A 19842-nucleotide genomic window follows, 5' to 3' on the forward strand; every position below is an offset into this window, starting at 1 on the left:
CTGAAACACTTTCGATCAAGTGACAGTTTTTTGACTTTATCCAAATATCCGAACACCACTGATATATAGGGAAAATATATTGGCTTGTTTAAGGTATAAAGTTGCTTTGTGTCTGAACGGAATGCTTTAGAGTTCCGACTAGAGCAATAAGCAGAACAGCAGTGCCACAAGAAAAACATTTCATGGAGAAAATCAAGCTTTTGGGGAACTCCGCAATCACATCCACACTACCAACATCTGTGTCTACACTGTCTGCTTTGCCAAATGTGACTATGAAGGTGAACTACTCCCTTCTTTTCTAAAGCCATCCTTTCCACTTGGACATAAGATTCTACCTTCTTTCACCTACTCACCTATTAGAGAACTATTTTTTCTTCTCTCTGCTGCAGATGAATAAAGCACCCCCCCCCGACACACACACTTAACTAAGAAACATATTCTTACTTCTCCCATCTTAAAACAAAAAAATTTTCTACCGATTTCAGTATCTCTTGTCAGTAATCACCATTTTATTTTGGCCTATCCTTTTTACACCAAATCTCCCCAAATTGTTTCTACACTCAGGTCTCCAAATCGCTTCCTATTCTCTTAAATTTCTTCCATCAGGCTGACACACTCACCTCTCCAAATGAAGTACTCAAGTCCGTGTCACCATTGACTGGGGCTAGCTTCATGGGCACATAACCTGTGCAGCTGCCCAGGGCTTGGAGCATCATTGAGTGCTCTGATTTCACCAGCCTGAAATTCTCAATTTTTAGACAAGGGGGCCCCACATGTTCAGTCTGCTCCTGGCCTCACACATGATACCACCTAGCCCGCTGGTGCCCTTCACATTGCTAAAACTAGTGGCCAATCCTCTGTATTTATCCTACTTGACCTATAAACAGTATCACCCAGGTCAATCACACCTTCCTTAGTGATACATTTTTATTTTCCTTGGTTTCCAAGACACCTCAATTCTTTTTATCTCACAGACTCTTTCTTCAGTTTTTGTCACTTGTGTCTCCTTCCCCTGACTACAAATATTGGGCATATTTTCTTCTTTAATGGTTCTCTCCACATTATCTCAGTGAGTCCCAGGATTTTAAATACTGTCTACATGCTAATGCCTCTCCAACTCCCAACTCTAGACTCATAGACCTAACAGTCTGCTCGATCTTTCCATCTGGATCTTAAATGTAGCTTGTCCTAAATTTAACTCTTTTCCTTACACCCTCCAAACCTGATCCATCAAATCTGTTCTTCTAGTGGCTCAGATAAAAAAAATCTCAGCATAATTCTTGACCCTTTTCTCATACTCTACATCCAGGCAAACTAGTTTTGTTCTACTTCCCAAAATGATCTCTGGAATTTTAAGTGCTGTTCTGTTCCTCACATCTCTTGCAGAAATGACTCAACTAGCTTCCAACCTGTCTCCTGGCTTCTCTCCTATTATGATTTATTCCATAAATAACTTCCATGATTTATTCCAATCACAGGAGAGTCCCATTAAAACAATCCTCTTCTAAAAACAAAACTACGTCTGTGCTTCACATAAAGTCATAGTCCTCGAGGTGGCTTACCATGTCCTAAATGATCTGATTTCCTCCCACCTCAATGTTTTTCTCTCTGAGTGAATTTCTAAATTCTCTCCCCCTACCTTACTCTTCCCCAGCCACATGGCTTCCTTGCTCTTTCTCTCTCACCCTAGGGCCTTTGTACCAGCTGTTCACTCTATCTGCCCTTCCTTTCAGTCTTGGCTCAAGGGAGGGCTGAACTGTTTAGCCTATTGAATATGACATCCATCCACTCATCTCCCTTTTCTGCATTACTTTTTTTTCTCTAGAGCAAGGGTCCCCAACCTCTGGGATCTAATGCCTGATGATCTGAGGTGAAACTCACGTGATAATAATAGAAATAACATGCACAATAAATGTAATGCACTTGAATCATCCAGAAGCCATTCTGCCTCCTCCCCGCCTCCAGTCCATGGAAAAATTTTCCTCCATGACACCGGCTCCTGCTGCCAAAATGGTTGGAGAACACTGAGCTAGAGCATTTATTACCACCTAACATGTTACTTAATAGTTTGTTTATTGTGTCTGTATGTTTTATGTCTCTCTCCCTCCCATAGAAACAGGAATTTTGGTTTGTGTTCTTTCATTGAGATAGTCCAAATGTATGAAATAATCCCTGGTATGTAGGAAAGGCTCAATTAATATTTGTTGAATAAATGAATGAAACCTGGGTTTATACTGCATGTCATCACCAACAAAACAATAAAACAATGACAATGATAACTTCATTAGAGAAAAAAAAAATAAGGCAATTATAAAAGATAAAATTATAGAAAACAAACCATCATAAGGATATCAAATTGAGCTTTCTAAACTCACTCGTGTATGTATGCTTTTTAGGATACATCAATTCATTCATTGGGTAATATATGCTGTGTAGAAAGAAAACGTCTAAGGAAATAAAAATTCTGAAAAAAATACACCAACTCTAAGACATCCATTCACTCATCTCCTTTTAATCTGCATTACTTTTTTCTCTAGAGCAGGGGTCCCCAGCCTCTGGGATCTAATGCCTGATGATCTGAGGTGGAGCTCACATGATAATAATAGAAATAACATGCTCAATAAATGTAATGCATTTGAATTATCCAGAAACCATTCCCCCTCCTCCCTGTCTCTGGTTCAAGCTTAAAGTTTACACCAACTCTAAAAACTGACTAATGGGGACTTCCCTGGAGGTCCAGTGGTTAAGATGCCACACCTCTACTGCAGGGGCACAGGTTCAGTCCCTCATTGGTGAGGGAGCTAAGATCCTGCATGTTATGTGGCACCCCTCCGCCCCCCAAAAAGAAAAGCTGACTAATACATAAACAAGATGAGGGAGGGCAGACACTGCTTTCACGTAAGAGATGGTGCATGTTCTGAGAAAATGTCTGTTATTTATTGTTGGTTTTTAGTCTTTATTCTGGAGAAGGCAATGGCACCCCACTCCAGTACTGTTGCCTGGAAAATCCCATGAACGGAGGAGCCTGGCGGGCTGCAGTCCATGGGGTCACTGAGTCGGACACGACTGAGCGACTCCACTTTCACTTTTCACTTTCATGCCCTGGAGAAGGAAATGGCAACCCACTCCAGTACTCTTGCCTGGAGAATCCCAGGGACGGGGGAGCCTGGTGGGCTGCCGTCTATGGGGTCGCACAGAGTCGGACACGACTGACGCGACTTAGCAGCAGCAGCAGCCGTCTTTATTCATTAAAACGATCAACTCTACGTATCATGAAAAAGCCCCTCCCTTCCCACGTACTGTTTTTCTTTCCTTTCCTAGCCCTATTATTTTTACTCTAAACTACAACCTGGAGAGGGAAATAAGGACCTCTTGGGCATTACTGGATGTTAACTTTAGCAACTTCGAATAGTTTTGGAGATTTGTTTCTACCAGTGTGTTTTTTTAAAAAACAAAAATTGTAGTTGGGGTTACAAACATGGAGAACAGAAGTACAAAGTAATTAGAAGTATAAAAAAAAAAATAGGGCTTTTTTCTCCCCTGTGCAAATGTTTTTCATCTAAAGCAAATTTGGCTGCGGAAGAGTCAGGCAGGTGCTGCTGCCACAGCGCTTTCAGGTTTCCTGGCAGGGATGCACTGGGACCCAAGACAAAACCCAGAGGAACCACAGCTAACCTCAGCCCTTTGCCCAATTTCTTCCCTGCCAGTTACCAGAGTTCACTATTGTTCATGCTCCAGGGGTCACACACACTCTGCCTGTCTAGGGGTGGAATTTATTCTGAACAAGTGTTTTGTTTGGCTTGCAGTATTAAAAGAAAAAAAGTCTGTCACTGACATTCAAAATTAGATTTCATAGAAAACTTCCTTTGTCCAGTTTTTCTTGAAAACTTCAAATCTGGGAAAGCAAGTCAGCTTGACAATATTTGTAGAGCTGAGAAAAGGCTACCTTAATACAGCCCTCTGGGCTTCCCTGGTGGCTCAGTGGTAAAGAATCTGCCTGCTAATTCAAGAGGTGTGGATTTGATCCCTGGGTCGGGAAGATCTCTTAGAGAAGGAAATGGCAATCCACTCCAATTTTATTGCCCGGAAAATTCCACAGAGGAGCCTGGCGTTTACACTCCATGCGGTTGCAAAAGAGTCGGACATGACTTAGCGACTAAACAACAATATATTTAGTCGCTAAGTCATGTCCAACTCCATAGGGTCGTAAAGAGTCAGACATGACCAAAACGTCTTAGCACCCACATAACATATAGCCCTATGGTTCCTGAAGTTTCCTCCAGCTGGTTTCACCCTCACAGGCCATTTAACTGCTCCTTTTGTGCACTGATGTGGCCAGCCCCACCACCTGAGAGATGGAAGACCAAAAGGTAAGGGAGGGATGTCCACGCTGACTCACTCTTCTTCCCTCCCCTCAAACAAGGGTAAAGAGCTGATGGGCACATAGTTCTGCTTGAGTGGGATTCTGACAGTCCTGGGTGTGAACAGTGTATTTATCTGCACAGTTCTCCCCAGAGAAGCATCAAATTCTATATAAGGAAAAGAAATCACATTAAGTGTTTTTACTACACTTATGTAGAGAATGTTGCCTCCAGCTGTGAAACAAGTTTATTATCATTATGATCAGACCCTCAAAGCCTTTATTTTGCTGTTTTCAAAACAGGGGGGAAGAGAGAGAGCTAGAAAGAAACTATAGGATTTGTTAATTTGGATTCACAAAAAATGAGACATGAAGATTTGTGCTAGGAGGGTAGACAGTAATTAACTTGAAATTTTCAAAAAAAATCTTCTGAAGCAAGGAGTTCTTTATATACTTCACGTCCTGCTCTTTTTGCTTTTGTCCTTCTGGTCATAAACATTTGGGTGAGTCTTCTTTGCCTACCTGGTTTTCTTCTGCCTCTTGCCTCTTGCCAAATCCACCTTCAGGAAATCTGATTAATTTCATCTTAAGCCAACACATAAGGCATATAATACATTAATATAAATTTCTTGAGATGATTTATCAGGATCTTTATATCATATTCATGGGTATACTAAATTGTATTTAAAGTTAGACTTCAAAAGCAGGATTTTTTACATATTATAACATTATCATTATCCAGTACTCAACACTCAATACGTGATACTCAATAAATGTTTTTGAAATAAACATGATTTTTATTGTTAATCTTCCTAAAGAAACTTGTATAATTTTTTTACACAAAAATCTATCAATAAGAGATTGATTGGTTAAAAGAAAAAAAAAAGCAAAGCAGAACAAAACAAGTTGAGAGAATCCAGGTTTTTTCAATCTTATTCATATTTTTTTTTAAATGGTGACTTGAATTCACCATCTCAATTTATCAGAGCCTGTGCATATGTTACAACAGTCTGAATTTCCTATTGCTCATGGATGAAAGTGAATCCATATAAACCATACCAACACCATCATGTATAACTGGTGGTAAAACTTTATTATTCAAGTTTAGATGTAACAGACATCTTTGCTGCCTGAAGATTGTTTGCATAAGAAATACACCAAGAACATGTTTGTGAGTAGAAATGAACATGCACTATGAAAACAAAATTAAATAAAACAAAAAAAAATTCCATGTGTTGTAAGAACAGAACTATTAGCCAACATTCTAATATTCAAATCAGGACTACAAATTGAATTTTTTCTTAGCAACATGAAATCATTCCGTATGAAAGACATTTTCTGCTGGTGAATATTGCTGTAAGTGAATTTAACATTGGCATTATTGAGATGCTTCCCCTCCCCCCCCACCTACCGCCCCCCCCCCATTATTCATGTTGTCACCTTAAAGAATTTGGCATTTCTTATTATGATATTTACCTTGTTGGTAGCCATTAAGAAACTATGGTTTTATCAGCCTTGTAATAGTTTTGCCTCTTCATAGTCAACACAATAGGCTGCCTGATTATGATATTTACAGCTCATCTTTAAAAAAATGAAACCTTAACTGGCCCTTGGGAACCGAGAGTTTAAATAAGCCCCTTGGCCATAAAATAATACTTGGCACTCTTACGGTGCCTTTCAATTAAGGATCTCAAAGTGCTTTACAAACAAGTACTACATTACCATTATTATTATTATTAATATTATTATTATTAATATATTTTTTCCATTTTACAGGTGAGGAACCTGAGGCACAAAAAGAAAAAAGTGATTTGCTGCAGGTCATATAATGAACAAAAATCCAGGAGTAAAAATTAGGATCCAGTTTTGGGACTCATGGGTCTTGAAGGACCATTTTCTCTGATGAAAGCTACATGTTATTTCTGTGTAAAAGTTACTCTTGCTTTTCTCTGCTGTAGGATGGAGTGAAGTTTCTAGTTCTACTTTTCCCTTCAAGAGAACACATTAGGATACATTATCCATGTGTGGACCAGTTTGAATTTCACATTTTCTTCATCCCTGACTTGACACACTTCAACCCTAGCATCTTCCAGAGGTCCTAATTACTGCAGATAACTGTGGATGCTTTCTAAACCACTGATGGTTAGCAGGAACACGTGTGTCCACTGTCGGTGAAATGCTAATGGAAAACCCACAGGAAGTGCTCTGCAATGAAGCCATGGCTTCTGCCCTTGGCCAAGTCTTTCTTTGGGAAAATAACACAGCCCTTCAAAGTCTTGGTACATGTCTCTCTATCCTCTTCTCATTTATAGTGGCCTGCTGATAGAATTACACTTAGTACCTACCTTTGGTTAGCATCTTTAGTCTCATATTTGGATTTGATTTCATTCTTCTGTTTTCTCCTGTGATCTAGGACGGTCAGCAAGCTTTCACTTACTTGATCACAAGAGATGCCCTGCTTTTTTTTTTTTGCCATGGTTCTCAACCCAAAGACAGAAAGCTGTGAGCTCAAAGTAAACTTTAGGCAAAAAGCTGGCATACAGCACAGAAGCTGACCGTCAGCTTCTTTACCACCGTGGGATGTTTGATCTTCCCCCTCTAGAATTATGTTCACGTTCATGAACTAAACAGGCAGGCAGTTCAGAGGTCTTAAGACAGGTCACCTTTGATGTTTCGCAGCCACAGAGCAGGAGGCTAATCATTACTTTAGTAGCAGTATTGATACTCTTCAATTAAGAAAAATGTATACCCTCAGGCATTTAAAAATATATACATTTAATATTTTTGGAGCTGTATTTGCATTGGATCATCATAGATTATGTGCACATGTGCAATCATAAACATAATGTGCTACCACAGGCTTCAACAAAGAGCTGTTAAAGATAATCACTTTTTCTCTTCTTCTCATTAATATTACCTTAGAAAAAAAAATCCCCATGCTTGTCTTCTAAAATCTACCTTTACTAAAAGTGAACAGTTTAGAAGAAAACATCATTATCTTAAAAGTTGATTTTTTTAAAAGAACATCTCAATATGTCATGTAGAAAGAATGGGCACACTCCTTTCCTTTGAACTACAGAGTTAACATATTAACCACGAGAGCTCCATCCTTTTTTCATGTACTCAGTGTAGTGTCTCTCAATCCACAATCTTCTGAGGTGGGCTGGCTCTTTCAGATTCTTCTATCCCAAACAACAATATGAATATATGGGTGAGAGATGAAGAGAGAAAGAATGAGAAAAAGGAGAATGAGAATGCATGAGCTGGTCCTGGCTTAAAGTTTGATCCAAAGCCCAATTCAGAATCTGGATACATAAAAAGACGTATGTTTTTAAAATGACATACAATTTTACCTAGCGTATAGTTTATATCATAGGGAAAGCCTTTTCCAAGAAGGCAAATTCCTAAGTCATCTTGAAAATCCTTAAAAAAAAAAGGTTTGAAGTATCTAAATAGCTTATTTAAAATCACAATTTAAGACACAATTTAAGATAAAATGGTTCAGAAATCCTAAACCCAAATAAAAATAAAGATACCAATCAATCAGCTTTGTAAAAATGTACTTTGAGAGCTAGGACAAAGGCTTTCAAAAGTCAAAAAAATAAGGGGTCTTTTAGTGTTTTGATAAATTTTCATCATTTTTCATAGCCCAACCTCTTCTCCATCAAAATATGAAAAAAAATAAATGAAAATAAAATAATCAATAATAAAAGGAATACAGAATAAGATCTATTGTCAATGCTATCTAAGAATATTCTACCTACAGTAGACTGACCATAAATACTCAAAGGATAGTGATATGTATTTCCAATGCTAACCATTACTACTTGTGTGTCTGAGGAAAAAAAAATGATGAAATAAAGAGACATATATGTCAAGAAAGAACAACATACTTGTGTCTGATACACTGGAGAAACTGCTTAAATAGTAGTTTTGCCCAAAAAGCCATACCTGTACTATTGCCCAAGTTAACCAAACTTCGAGTGTTTTCTAATTTGAGCAGTTCACATATCATGGTGCTTGAGGATTGCCACAGTGCACTTTATTTCTAGTCCTTTCACTAAGAAAATTAAATACTGTTTTGTTGTTTGGGAAATCTCCTCTTTAGATCTTTAATTGCCACCTCTCCAAACTGCCTGTACATTTTGAGATGCATTCATCAAAATTTCTAAGAAAGATAAATGACATCACATAATTTGAATGTCAAAGCCCCTCATTTCACCTCTTTATCTCAGTTCATGTGAATTATATTAGAGCTACTTGACAGGTGAGATCAGAATACAACCCTTTAAAAATGAAACTGAAGTAAAAGGCTTAGTCCTGATTTCTTTCTCTCTTTCTCTCTCTTTTTTTTTTACATGAAAACAAAAATGCACGAATGGAAATGACAACACAGCATCAGAAAGACAGTTTGAACTTCATTCACTACAACAGTCACAAACTGGTTGAACTCTACCTGCCATCCAACTTGAAGAAACGAAGACCTGGCACTGGGAAAAAAACAAAACCCCAACAAAACAATACAAAGCAACTGCGAATTAATGTAAAAATGGAGTGCAAATGCGACTACAGAAGGCAATAAAGACATCAGTGCTGCAGACTCCAGCAGCACTTATCAAAATAATTTCTGAAATGTTTCATCTGAAACATAGACAAAGCAATAAAAAGAGGATATATGTTTATCATTTTAAGCATAACAATGTGAGTTAAGAGCTTAAAAATTAAAAAAAAAAGTACTTGGAATGAATAGTGCTACCCTTTTTTTTCCTAAGTAGGCATAAAAATATTTTCATTTCCTTCTTGTTTTCCATACCATTATATCAAGAACTTTCATTTGTTTCATGTTACCGTTTACAATTTTAATGCACACACACACACATACACACACACAAAAGATATCTACCGCAATAGAAATAGTTGCTTCATTACCTTGTTTGCTACATTTGCAAATGTAAACAGCTAGGCAGAGTCAGAAATGACTCTAATGCATGATGGAATATCTTTGTTGCATACGTACACTGTAGAAAATAATTATTCAATATGTCAGGCACCATTATTTGAAATGTAATACATTAATATTTACTAGAAAAATAAGGTTTTTTTTTTTTTCCTATTTGTTCTCCCAACTTCTTTAATGAAATAAGTTAATCTGACAGTGCATCCAGTAGCTTGTAATATCTTCTACATCTCCGTGGCAAAAAATAAACTACTGGTTGGGACAATATAATGCAAATTATTAACGTCAGTCCTTGTACATACATCCGTGTAGCAAGCGTTGAGGCTCGACTAACAGCACCTTTAACCAATTATTTAATGTTCAGTTATTTAGCCCTATTTCCCTGAGCAGTTATGCTGAGGCTTTCCCTTCATGGATAGTTTTACAAAGCCTTAAGTATTAAAAGTACTATGAAGAACATACTTCTAAGAATCCTATTTAATGCTACTTAACTAAACCTGTATAAATCTAATGGAGGAATTGATTGGTACATATACCAACTGTCAGCCTGTGGTAACGTAACCTTAGACGCTGCCTGACCACAAAGTTTGGAAATTATATTTAAACCAAAAGAAAATAAATAAATACAGCAGGTTACCTTGTGGAGAAATACCATGTGTTCCACATCAGTGAATGCCATGGTCTGAACTTTTGTATCCATCTAGTCTTTTGAACTGAGGGGATCCCTTTAGTTAGAACATGCCAAATGAGATTAGTGACCCAAAGGAAGCTTAGAAAACAAACCCAAACTGGTTCATCACATACAAGAAAGAATGAGCTGGCTAAAATAAAATTACTACGTAGCACTGAGGACACTGTTTTTTAAAAATGCATATATATTTGGACAAAATGAACCTAAATCGCAAACAAGAGGACTAGTTTTGAAAGGAGTATGTGAACATCTAAAGGACAAAAATATCAGAGAGGGTGTGCATGTGTATGTACAGGCAGGGCTGGCCAAAATCATCGTGCCACCATCTGTCACTTTTCCCGCTGCTCCCTCCCCAAGCCTAACCACAGCTCGCATTTCTAGGTCTAAATCTGAAACATGATCCATGAAAGGATTCTCGTCTAAGAGGGCGCCATTTTCCTTTCACTGCCCTGGTGATTAAATTTCTCCTCATCTGCCTAGGATTTCATGATACTTCGAAACTGAGGCAATAATTTATGGGTTTTTGAACAAATGGGCCAATGGCCAGCCCAATACTGTTTTAGGATCATAATATGTAAACCCTTCCAAATTCTAAACAGCTTTGATCTCTTTCTATACAAACATCATAATTATAGTCTGGTGATACTTCTTATGGATGGTTTCCATAGTACACATTCACCAAGATGGTTTTGACTTACTAGGTTCTAAAACAGGACTATTAACCATCTTCCTTTTTCTTTTTCCCACTGAACATTTGTCTCACTTTTTAATCTTGGTAACCTACTCATCAAAAGAAAGAATAATAAAAGAAGGGAATTTCATGTTGGATAAGGCAGGCTCTATGAAGTATTTTTTTTTAATAGGTCTTCATAAGACATTACAAGCTATTGAATTCCCATCAAGAAAACCTATTTCTATTTAATTGTGCTAAGTGCTAAGGTTTTTTACTCTTTAGGTTTTCCATTTTTTTCCACTTGTGCATTGTTCCTATGCAGGCCCCTCTGGATATGAGTTGTGAAGTCATATTTGTCCGTGCAAAGATGCTGGCATATGCTGCACTGGAAAGGTCCACTGTCACCATGGCAACTCATATGCAAAGCATACATCACTTCATCCAGAAAGACAATGCCACAGTGCACACATTTTGTTGAAAGTTCATCTTGAGTACTTCTATCAACTTTCTCTGTTTTTACTACATTCAAGGGACCTTCATTTTTTACATTTGATGGTGCCTTCGTTTTCTCCTTGGAGGCACCATTCGCAGTTGGCCCAGGTCTGGAATGCTTGATCGCCAAATCTAGAGGAATGTCATTGTCTGATCCAACAGCTGAAAAATGAGGAGGCAGATTGAAGGTGGGATAAGGCACATAGTTTTGGCAAGGATTTGGTAGGCCAGGCACGTGACTCAAGTAGTGCGGATTCCCAGGAACGGAGAGCTTATATTTACTCCAGAACCGCAGCCAATCAGCTTCACTCTGGAAGTCATTATGTACAAAGGGAAGTCCGAAAAGGGGATACTGGTACTTTTCAATAGGGCTGCCTGGTGGTGAATAATTTGGGTGCTTCGCGGGTCTCATGTACTTTTCTATGGGACTGCCTCTCTCAGAACTTCCTTTCCCTTCAGATACCGATGAACTGTTTCCTGGGTCTCCAGTACTTTCCTGAGGACTTTTTATCTGAATGTGCAAAGGTTGCATTCTTTTGTGAATATCCAGAGTTTGGCTGACCAGGACTGGCTGCTGAGCAGAATGGCTTTTAGTCAATGAACCCTGGGCTTCGTATTTACTCAGGCTGGGGAGCGGAATTTCTCTCTGGTGACCTTCAGTTAAATGATCTTCTGACCGCCTCTCTAAGGGGCTGCCGTTGACCTGCTCCTCACTGCCGGCCCTCTGCTGTTTGCTGAGCTGCTCGGCCTGAAGTGCCTCTGGGTTAAGGCGCTTTCTTGTTCTTCTCCTAATAATCTGCTCACCGTTGTTTTGTTTAATGATGTTTAAAGGCCTGGGAGTCTGCAGGGAACACACACACAATACATAAAAGGAAAACATTAAAAAATACATTAAAATGCATTAACAATTCCTCACAAATATAAACCATGTTCAAGTTCAAAGCAAAGATAGGCTTTATGTTATAGATTTACTAAATCTCCTCCTTTTGCCCTAAGCAGGATCAGAGGACAGAACCCAAACACACTCTTTTACCCTAATTAAATCATGCCCATCTTTACAAAGAGGACTGAAAAACTTTAATCTCCTTGAAAACAGCCTTTCCAAACTCAATAGACTTCGGAATTGTATTATTTTGTGATAAAACGATGTAGAAAGTTAGTTGAAGAAATGTGATATTTCTAAAAGATTTCTCAACTTTTGAGTCATGCACCAAGAAGATGTCAACAGTAACACAGGAGATCGGTTTTGATGACAACTGTGGAAAAATGATACAAGGCTGTAGACTGAACTCTGTCTTCCTCCCCACCCCCTAGATGCTCCCTTCCAATTCATAGACTGAATCTCTAACCCCCCAGTGTGACTGTATCTGAAGATAAGGTCTTTAGGAGGTAAATAAGGTTAAGTGAGGGCTTTCCTGGTGGGTCAGATGGTAAAGAATCTGCCTGCAATGTTGGAGACCTGGGTTCAACCCCTGAGTCGGGAAGAAACCCTGGAGAAGGGAACGGCTATCCACTCCAGTATTCTTGGAGAATCCCATGGACAGAGGAGCCTGGCAGACTACGGTCCACGGAGTCATCAAGAATCGTACACAACTGAGTGATTAACACACAAGATTAAATAAGGACATAGAATAAAGGCAGCCTTCTACAAGCCAGGAAGAGAGCTCTCACCAGAACCCAGCCACACTTGGCACCCTGATCTCAGACTGCTGGCCTCTAGAACTGTGAAAATAAATGCCTGCTCTTTAAGCCATCCAGTTTATGGTAGTTTGTTATGTCAGGCCCAGATGACTAATACACACATTCTCCTAAATAACTGCAAGTGTGGATATACAATATTAAACATCAGAATATAAATAATCAAAGGCAAACTGACAGAACTGTAAGGAAAGATATCAAGTGAAGTGAAAGTGAAATTGTTAGTTCCTCAGTCCTGTCCAAATCTTTCTGATCCCATGGACTGTAGTCTGCCAGGCTCCTCTGTCCATGGGATTCTTCAGGCAAGAATACTGCAGTGGGTAAGCCATCTCCTTCTCTGGGGGATCTTCCAGACCCAGGGGTTGAACACGGGTCTCCTGCATTGCAGGCAGATTCTTCACGATCAGAGCCACCAGGGAAGCCCAACAGTTGCTCAGCTGTGTCCGACTCTGTGACTCCATGGACTGTAGCCTGCCAGGCTCCTCTGACCACGGAATTCTCCAGGATCAAAGCCACATCCAGTGAGAAGTTTTTGTTTTGTTTTGTTTTCTATAAATCTCCTACTCTCAATTTCTTTTCCTCTAATTATATAAGTACTTTCTATTAAGGAAGATTTTACCTGTTAACAGGTGAAGCATTTGTTTTCTGTTGAAAATCTAAATTTATTTGTAGGCTTGCTTCAAATATCCTATCTGTCATTCTACTCTGTATTTAAATAGAATGCTGACTTTCACCCAGCTTAAGTATGATATGGCTGGTATTTATGTACATGTTCAACAGGTGTTTATATTACATGACTAAAATCCATAGATAAGACTATAATAAAAACTTTACTTGCAGTAGGAGCTTTAACTTTGATTTATAAAATCAAGAGAATATGTTTAATAAGTGAATGCACATTTACAAATTAAAAATTTAAAGAATCTTTAAATGGGCTAAAATCTGATTTTTTCTAAACGATTACTGAAAACAGGAAATAATCTCTACATAAAATATGAACATGAACAATATGTAATTTGTGAATTATACCTGGAAATGATGTACCTTAATGCAAGAGAGTATTTTTTAAGTGTTAAACAAAATACAAATCCTTTTGGAGTGTTTTTTATTGTCACAAAGATATTTTGAAGGAAAAAAGAATGCACTTGTTATTGAACATCAAATTACTGGTTTTAGAATGAAAATGTCACATCCCCTGGATAGTCCATGTTCATTTACTTTGTTCAGAATTTCAGATTTATAAAGATCTCATATTTCAAACATATACATATTTAATCTCTATCCTTCTTTTTGAATATAAGCATTTAGTGCTGAAAATATTCCTCTAAGCACTGCTTTAGGTAATTTCACAAATTTTGATATATTTTAAAACTTGTATTTAATTACAGTATTTAAATTCAATTTAATGTTTTAGCACATAGCATATTTTAAAACAGCTACATGATAACTTTCTAAGATAAACATGCTATTTTATATTTTGATTAAGATGACACTATTAAAACTCACTGAACACTATACATTAAATATGTGCATTGCATAGTACATAAAGGTTATATTGATTATAAAAAATGTAAGTATATGGAGTTGATGGGAAAACTCAAGGGAATGAAGAGTTTTATCCTGTAGAATAGAGAGCAGAAGAAATATAGTGTCTGTTTTAGAATCCTAAAGAAGACCAATATTTAAGTGACAGGTAAAGGAATTACAGCCCATAAAAAAGACATCAGAGAATTATTATGCACAAATGTATAAAAACTAAGAGCATGTAGGGCCATGGAATTCATGGAGTAGAAGTATTGGAAATTTATGATTTAAAAAATCCCCTCAAATCAAAAACATCTCTGGAGAGATGAATATTAAAATAATTGTTAAAACTTTTTTCATTTATATTGTAGTTATTAAATTACCATAAAGTGGAAGAACAGTAGTTTAATTAATATTTGGCCTTTGATTGGACAGCATTCAATTAAAATCATTAATGTCAGTACTCATTAAATGGAATCTTATTGCTTGCTCAAGTGGTGAAGGCTTAAAAAAAGTAAGGTGATGGTGGTAGGTGGAGAATCCTTCTACTAGCTACATGCTAATAACTAAGGTTTTTACAGTTTACTACCAATTAGTCTTGTTGACAGCATGCATTTTTTAAAAGAGTGCTTCCAGTGGTCCGTTTAGGAGGACATTTTGTCTAAAATTGTATTCCCCGTAGCTGCATTCTATTCACTGGTGGTGCTAAGAGCTATGGTAAAATGCCAAACAAAATGTAAAAGGCAGAAGGAAACAGATTTTTGCTTACTAAATGGGGCATTTCTATTTTTAAAGGCAGCTTTGGTCAGCAGATAAACTTTCTTTTTTTTTTTAAGTTTTTTTTTTTTTGGATGTGGACCATTTTTAAAGACTTTATTGAATTTGTTACAATATTGCTTCTGTTTTATGTTTTTGTTTTTCGGCTGCTGAAAGGTAGTGGGATCTTAGTTCCCTGACCAGGGAATGAACCTGCTCCCCTGGCATTGGAAGGCGAATCCTTAACCACTGGACCACCAGGGAAGTCCCTAAACTTTCTAGACTAAAAAGAAAAAAAAAAAAATCCTTCAGGAAGTCAAATGCATATAAAGATGGGAGATTTGTAAGTTTAAATTTTAATATAAGATTCTACCTAAAATTTGGTTAGAAATAACTGACGTTGCTCAGAGAGTCATAGAAACTAGCCAGCCAGACATCTTAAAACAGAGCACTTCTGCCCCTTCCTCTACTCTGCCGCGTGCTCTTCAAGCCCTCAGATGCCACTGGAAGCCCTGGAGAGAGTCACTTGGCATCTTGGATGCAGTAAGAACCATTCTTCTGAACTTCTCCTACTTCCAGCCTAGACGACACTTGCAAATTCCAAAAGTAGACTGGAAAAGAAGCATTTTTTCCCTTGTCCTATATTTTATACTGAACATGGGAGAGTCTTCTTGCTTATTATTTTTTTTTTAATTTATGTACTTTTGAACTTTAAAAGTTTCTCCTTTCTACCTAAATTAATGTCACTGAATTCTATACCCACTCATTCACATATCGGTTATGTGAAGTTCCCAGAAATCAATCATTTTGCTCTTTTATATCAAAAGAAACATAATGCATTAGTAATGATCTCACATGAATCTCCCCATAACATCTAAGGCCAGTCCACCATAAATCACAAGTGCGCTCAAAGCAACTGGATTAAACTCTGCAGGGGCAGGCACTGCAAGCCAGGGAATAGTACTTATCACACCACAGACCAGGCTGCTTTATAAAGCTTTTCCTGAAACAGTCTAACAAGTTCTTACCGAGTGAAGCTTCTGGTAGAGACCACACGCATTGCATACATATCCGCCATTTGCATTCTTTCGCCAGAGAGAGGTCTTTGTGGTCAAGCAATTGGCACAAAAAACACCCGAGCCTCTGCGCCTCTGAAATGGGGAAAAAAAAAAATACAAGGTCAGAGGTGAGTCACATGATCAGTGGAGTTAGACCAAATCAACCCAGGAGTTTTGTCTTTAGACTAGCAACAATGACAGTATAAAACCACACTGCCCATAATGAGGTCAGGTTCAATTGTGTTTAATAGGCACCACTGATTTTCATTATAATTAGCCCTACAGTGATGGATGAGGTGTGTGCAACTCCAAAGGCTTTTCACAGAAACAGCTTTAACTTTTTGAACTTTGGGTTTTGTGCCTTTAATGATGGCTCCTAAATGCTGAACCCTAAAATATACCTTTTAAAAGTGTCAAAAGTCAAAAGACAGAGCGTGGCAATATGTTTAATATATTTTGGAAAAACAGGAGCCCAGGCTACCTGAGCTTCAACATATAGTCAAGTTTGGAATAAGTGCAGCATGCAAACCACTTACAATTAAACCTGATGCGTGTCTTTCTGGATGTCAATCATGTAACATAAGTATTAAGACACTAATAAGACACTCATTTCTAATTTTTCATGTGCAACTATAAAGTCTGGAAGAGAACACCCTCTATGTCCCAAATCTGAGAGGAAGAGAAGAAACTTCTGCCAACTAGACGTACAGTATTACTAATGAGAATCCTTACGAGGGGCCTGTTTAAGCCAGACAACGTAGTCCCATCAATGGCTATTTATTTATTTTATGTGACTCAGACTTGGAAATCACAAGCGTTTGTGAACGCAAATGGATTTTAGTGGACTGAAGTCTCTAATCACTAGATTGAAAAATAATCCAAAAATATTTAAAAGTAGATCGCTAGCATTGCTTGTTCCGTTCTTGCTATCAAGTAATGATTCCATTAAACTTCTCATTGAAACAAAAGTCAGGCTGTGTTCATAGGCGCAAATGCTAACAGGCAGGAAATGGAACTCTGGCTGAAGAAGAAGAAGGAAAAAAAAAAAAAAAAAGACAGCCTGAATTGCAACTCTGCTCTCTTTTCTCTAGGAAGCAAAGCCTTTAATGATAAAATATGCATGTTAGATAAGGAGTGGAAAAAGTCTTGCTGGAACCCAATTTTGTGATAAATTTAAAATTACAAACACTATAAGTCAAAATTTCAGGGATTCATAAAATTTAGGCAATTTATTTAACTCGAGTCCATACTGTAGACGAGGGGTATCCCTGCCAAGAAAATACAATGGTTATAATTGTACTCTGATACATTTCAAATGGAAAGCTTTCTGCAGACATAATTTTGGCTTCAAGACTGGAACACTTTCTTGGCATTGAAAGGGCATTTGATTCATCGGGTGTTTCACAATGTATCACTAAAAAGACCTGGTGAGCAGCCAGTTCCCTATAGGGTAATTTTTCCATCCAGATGCAAGTGCTATCAGAGGCCCTCGTCAGCTAAACTAATTATGATCTTGCAATTGCTGATGCCTGCTCACTCTAACATTCGACATCCTCCATTAATCATCAATACAAGGAAAATGAATGAAACGTAAAGAAATGAGGACTGGTAAGCTGCATAGCCATAAAAATCTGAAATGAGAGCAATAATTTAACAAGATTGGGGGAATGTTTTTAGTGAGCACAAAGTCAGGCTAACAATTGCCCTTTTCAACCAAGAACACAATTTCATTAGTGTAGCAGGTTGTGCTACTTCAGGTGATGTAATAAAAGCTAGATTTTTCACAAAGATAATCTCTGGCTCCCCTTTTCTCCTTACTCCCCCAACCCCCTAAATCAGGACCAGGAGTGTATAATAAATTTCTCGGTCTCAAAAACAAAACGCTGGGTGCTGGTCCCTAGAGTCCCTATAGGGACCTACTGCAAAAGTACAGACTGCTATTTCCCTCAAATCGGTGAACTATTAGAGCTTGTGTTTATCAAACACTCTGGGGCCCCCTTTATCCGAGGTAAGTCGGGGAGCCTAGTTAGGTTATAATTGTGAAACTTCCCTGGGGCCATGCTGTCTTTTCCCCAGGATGTAAATAACACGTTTGGCAAATAAACACCAATTTGATCCACATAAAGGCAATGTAAATGTCCATTTGGAAACTAACCCACATATATGGCTGCAGCTCAAACCTGAATGTATAACCATTCACTGCAGACTGCTTTTCTTTCCTTACATCCTGGCTGCTTGACGCAGCATGCCAAAGTGGGTGTAATCCTGGTTTCAGAGAACGTGTCAACCTTGCACAATTTTGCCCTTAATTCTCTTGCAAAGAAAATGCCCTTCATTAGTTCAAGGGAAAATCCTGAAATTACAGTGCTGGTTTACACAGGCACATCTTGCTTTAAGCAGCATTTAGGCTCCAATAGAGGCTGGTATATTTTAGGTAAACCATATCTTATTTTAAATACATCAAGAGTAATTTGGATTCACTTATTTGGAGTCAGTATGGCATGGGGGTTAATAGATTTAGGAGACAGACAGCTTGCATTCAAAAATGCCTCTGTCTTGAGTTGCTGGGTACAACTTTGAGTGAATTACTTAACCTAGCAATACTTAAATGCTCCCCTCTTTAAAGTGTGAGCTGCTGGGAGTATTAACGTGGACAAATGGACGTATCATTAAAACAATGTCAGGGATGTAGTAAGCTCTCAAGTTATCGATCCATCATCGATCCATTAAGGATTAAGCTGTATTTCTTTTATTAAGAGAAAAATATTTTGTTTCGTTCTTATCACCTTAATCTACTTATTTTACATTTTAGATATACTTAAAGCATACGGTTGAGTATTAGAACATGCATTTCATTTGTGTCATTCTTATCAAACATGAGAATGGAAAGTTGAGTCAGAGTGAAATATCTAGGTGTTCACACCTAGAATTCAATAGGAGCGCACTTGTGTGGGGGCGGAGAGTGGGAGGTAGGTGAGAAATATTTCATACATTTAGTTACCTCCCATCTAACAAATGTATCACTTTGGTAAGCACTGTAGAACCCTATGTTTGATGCACTTGGAAATTTCGGAAGCAGCAGTGGACCATGACGCGCCTCTCTAAACCACATCGCAGATGACAGCCTGACTCCAGCGAAAGCCACCATGCACCATGCATAATGTCACCTAGTTGGACCCAGTGTGGCATTTTTTTCCACGTCACCAACATCCTTAACCCAATCAAGTGCTGAGAAAAAGTCTGTTGCCAAAAGAAGCAAAATAGAAATCTCCCTTGCCTCACTTGTTAAAAACAAGCTTGAGAAAGAAAGGCATTAAAGACCTTAGTTCATTCACAGTTTATCAGGCACAACAGAATTTTAAAACAGTTTGTCATTCTCCTTTATACTGTGTTAAAGACAGAAATCAGGTCCCCTAACAGTCATCAAATATTCTAAGTAATAAGTACCTAGGACAGTGCTGTCTGTCTTGAGTGGCTAAATATTAATGAAGTTGAAAATCATCTCTCTTGCTATAATTTTTATCACTAGTCATTACTTCTATTTTGAAAATAAAGTTTTAAAAAAATATTCCCTAGAAATGTCTCCCGTTTGGAGTGACAAATTTATCTTCAGTTGGGCAGAGATGGCTAATG

At 37.9% G+C, this 19842-nt stretch overlaps 1 protein-coding gene across 6 annotated transcripts in view; it reads right to left on the reverse strand.

The window, feature by feature from the left end:
- Positions 1-9204: 9204 nt before the first annotated feature.
- TRPS1 (transcriptional repressor GATA binding 1) overlaps positions 9205-19842 on the reverse strand; it is a 266245-nt gene continuing 255607 nt past the window's right edge. For all 6 annotated transcript variants that reach the window (XM_081505253.1, XM_081505250.1, XM_081505247.1 and 3 more), the window contains 2 exons: positions 16180-16302; positions 9205-12014 (listed from right to left, as the gene is read on the reverse strand). In XM_081505253.1, the coding sequence (XP_081361379.1) occupies positions 10953-12014; positions 16180-16302 (1185 nt within the window). In that variant the 3' untranslated portion in view covers positions 9205-10952. The remainder of the gene's footprint in view (positions 12015-16179; positions 16303-19842) is intronic.

This window comes from Giraffa tippelskirchi, chromosome 6, assembly GCF_054371585.1.
Source record: "Giraffa tippelskirchi isolate mGirTip1 chromosome 6, T2T-mGirTip1v1.2.pri, whole genome shotgun sequence".
Classification (NCBI taxonomy): domain Eukaryota; kingdom Metazoa; phylum Chordata; class Mammalia; order Artiodactyla; family Giraffidae; genus Giraffa; species Giraffa tippelskirchi.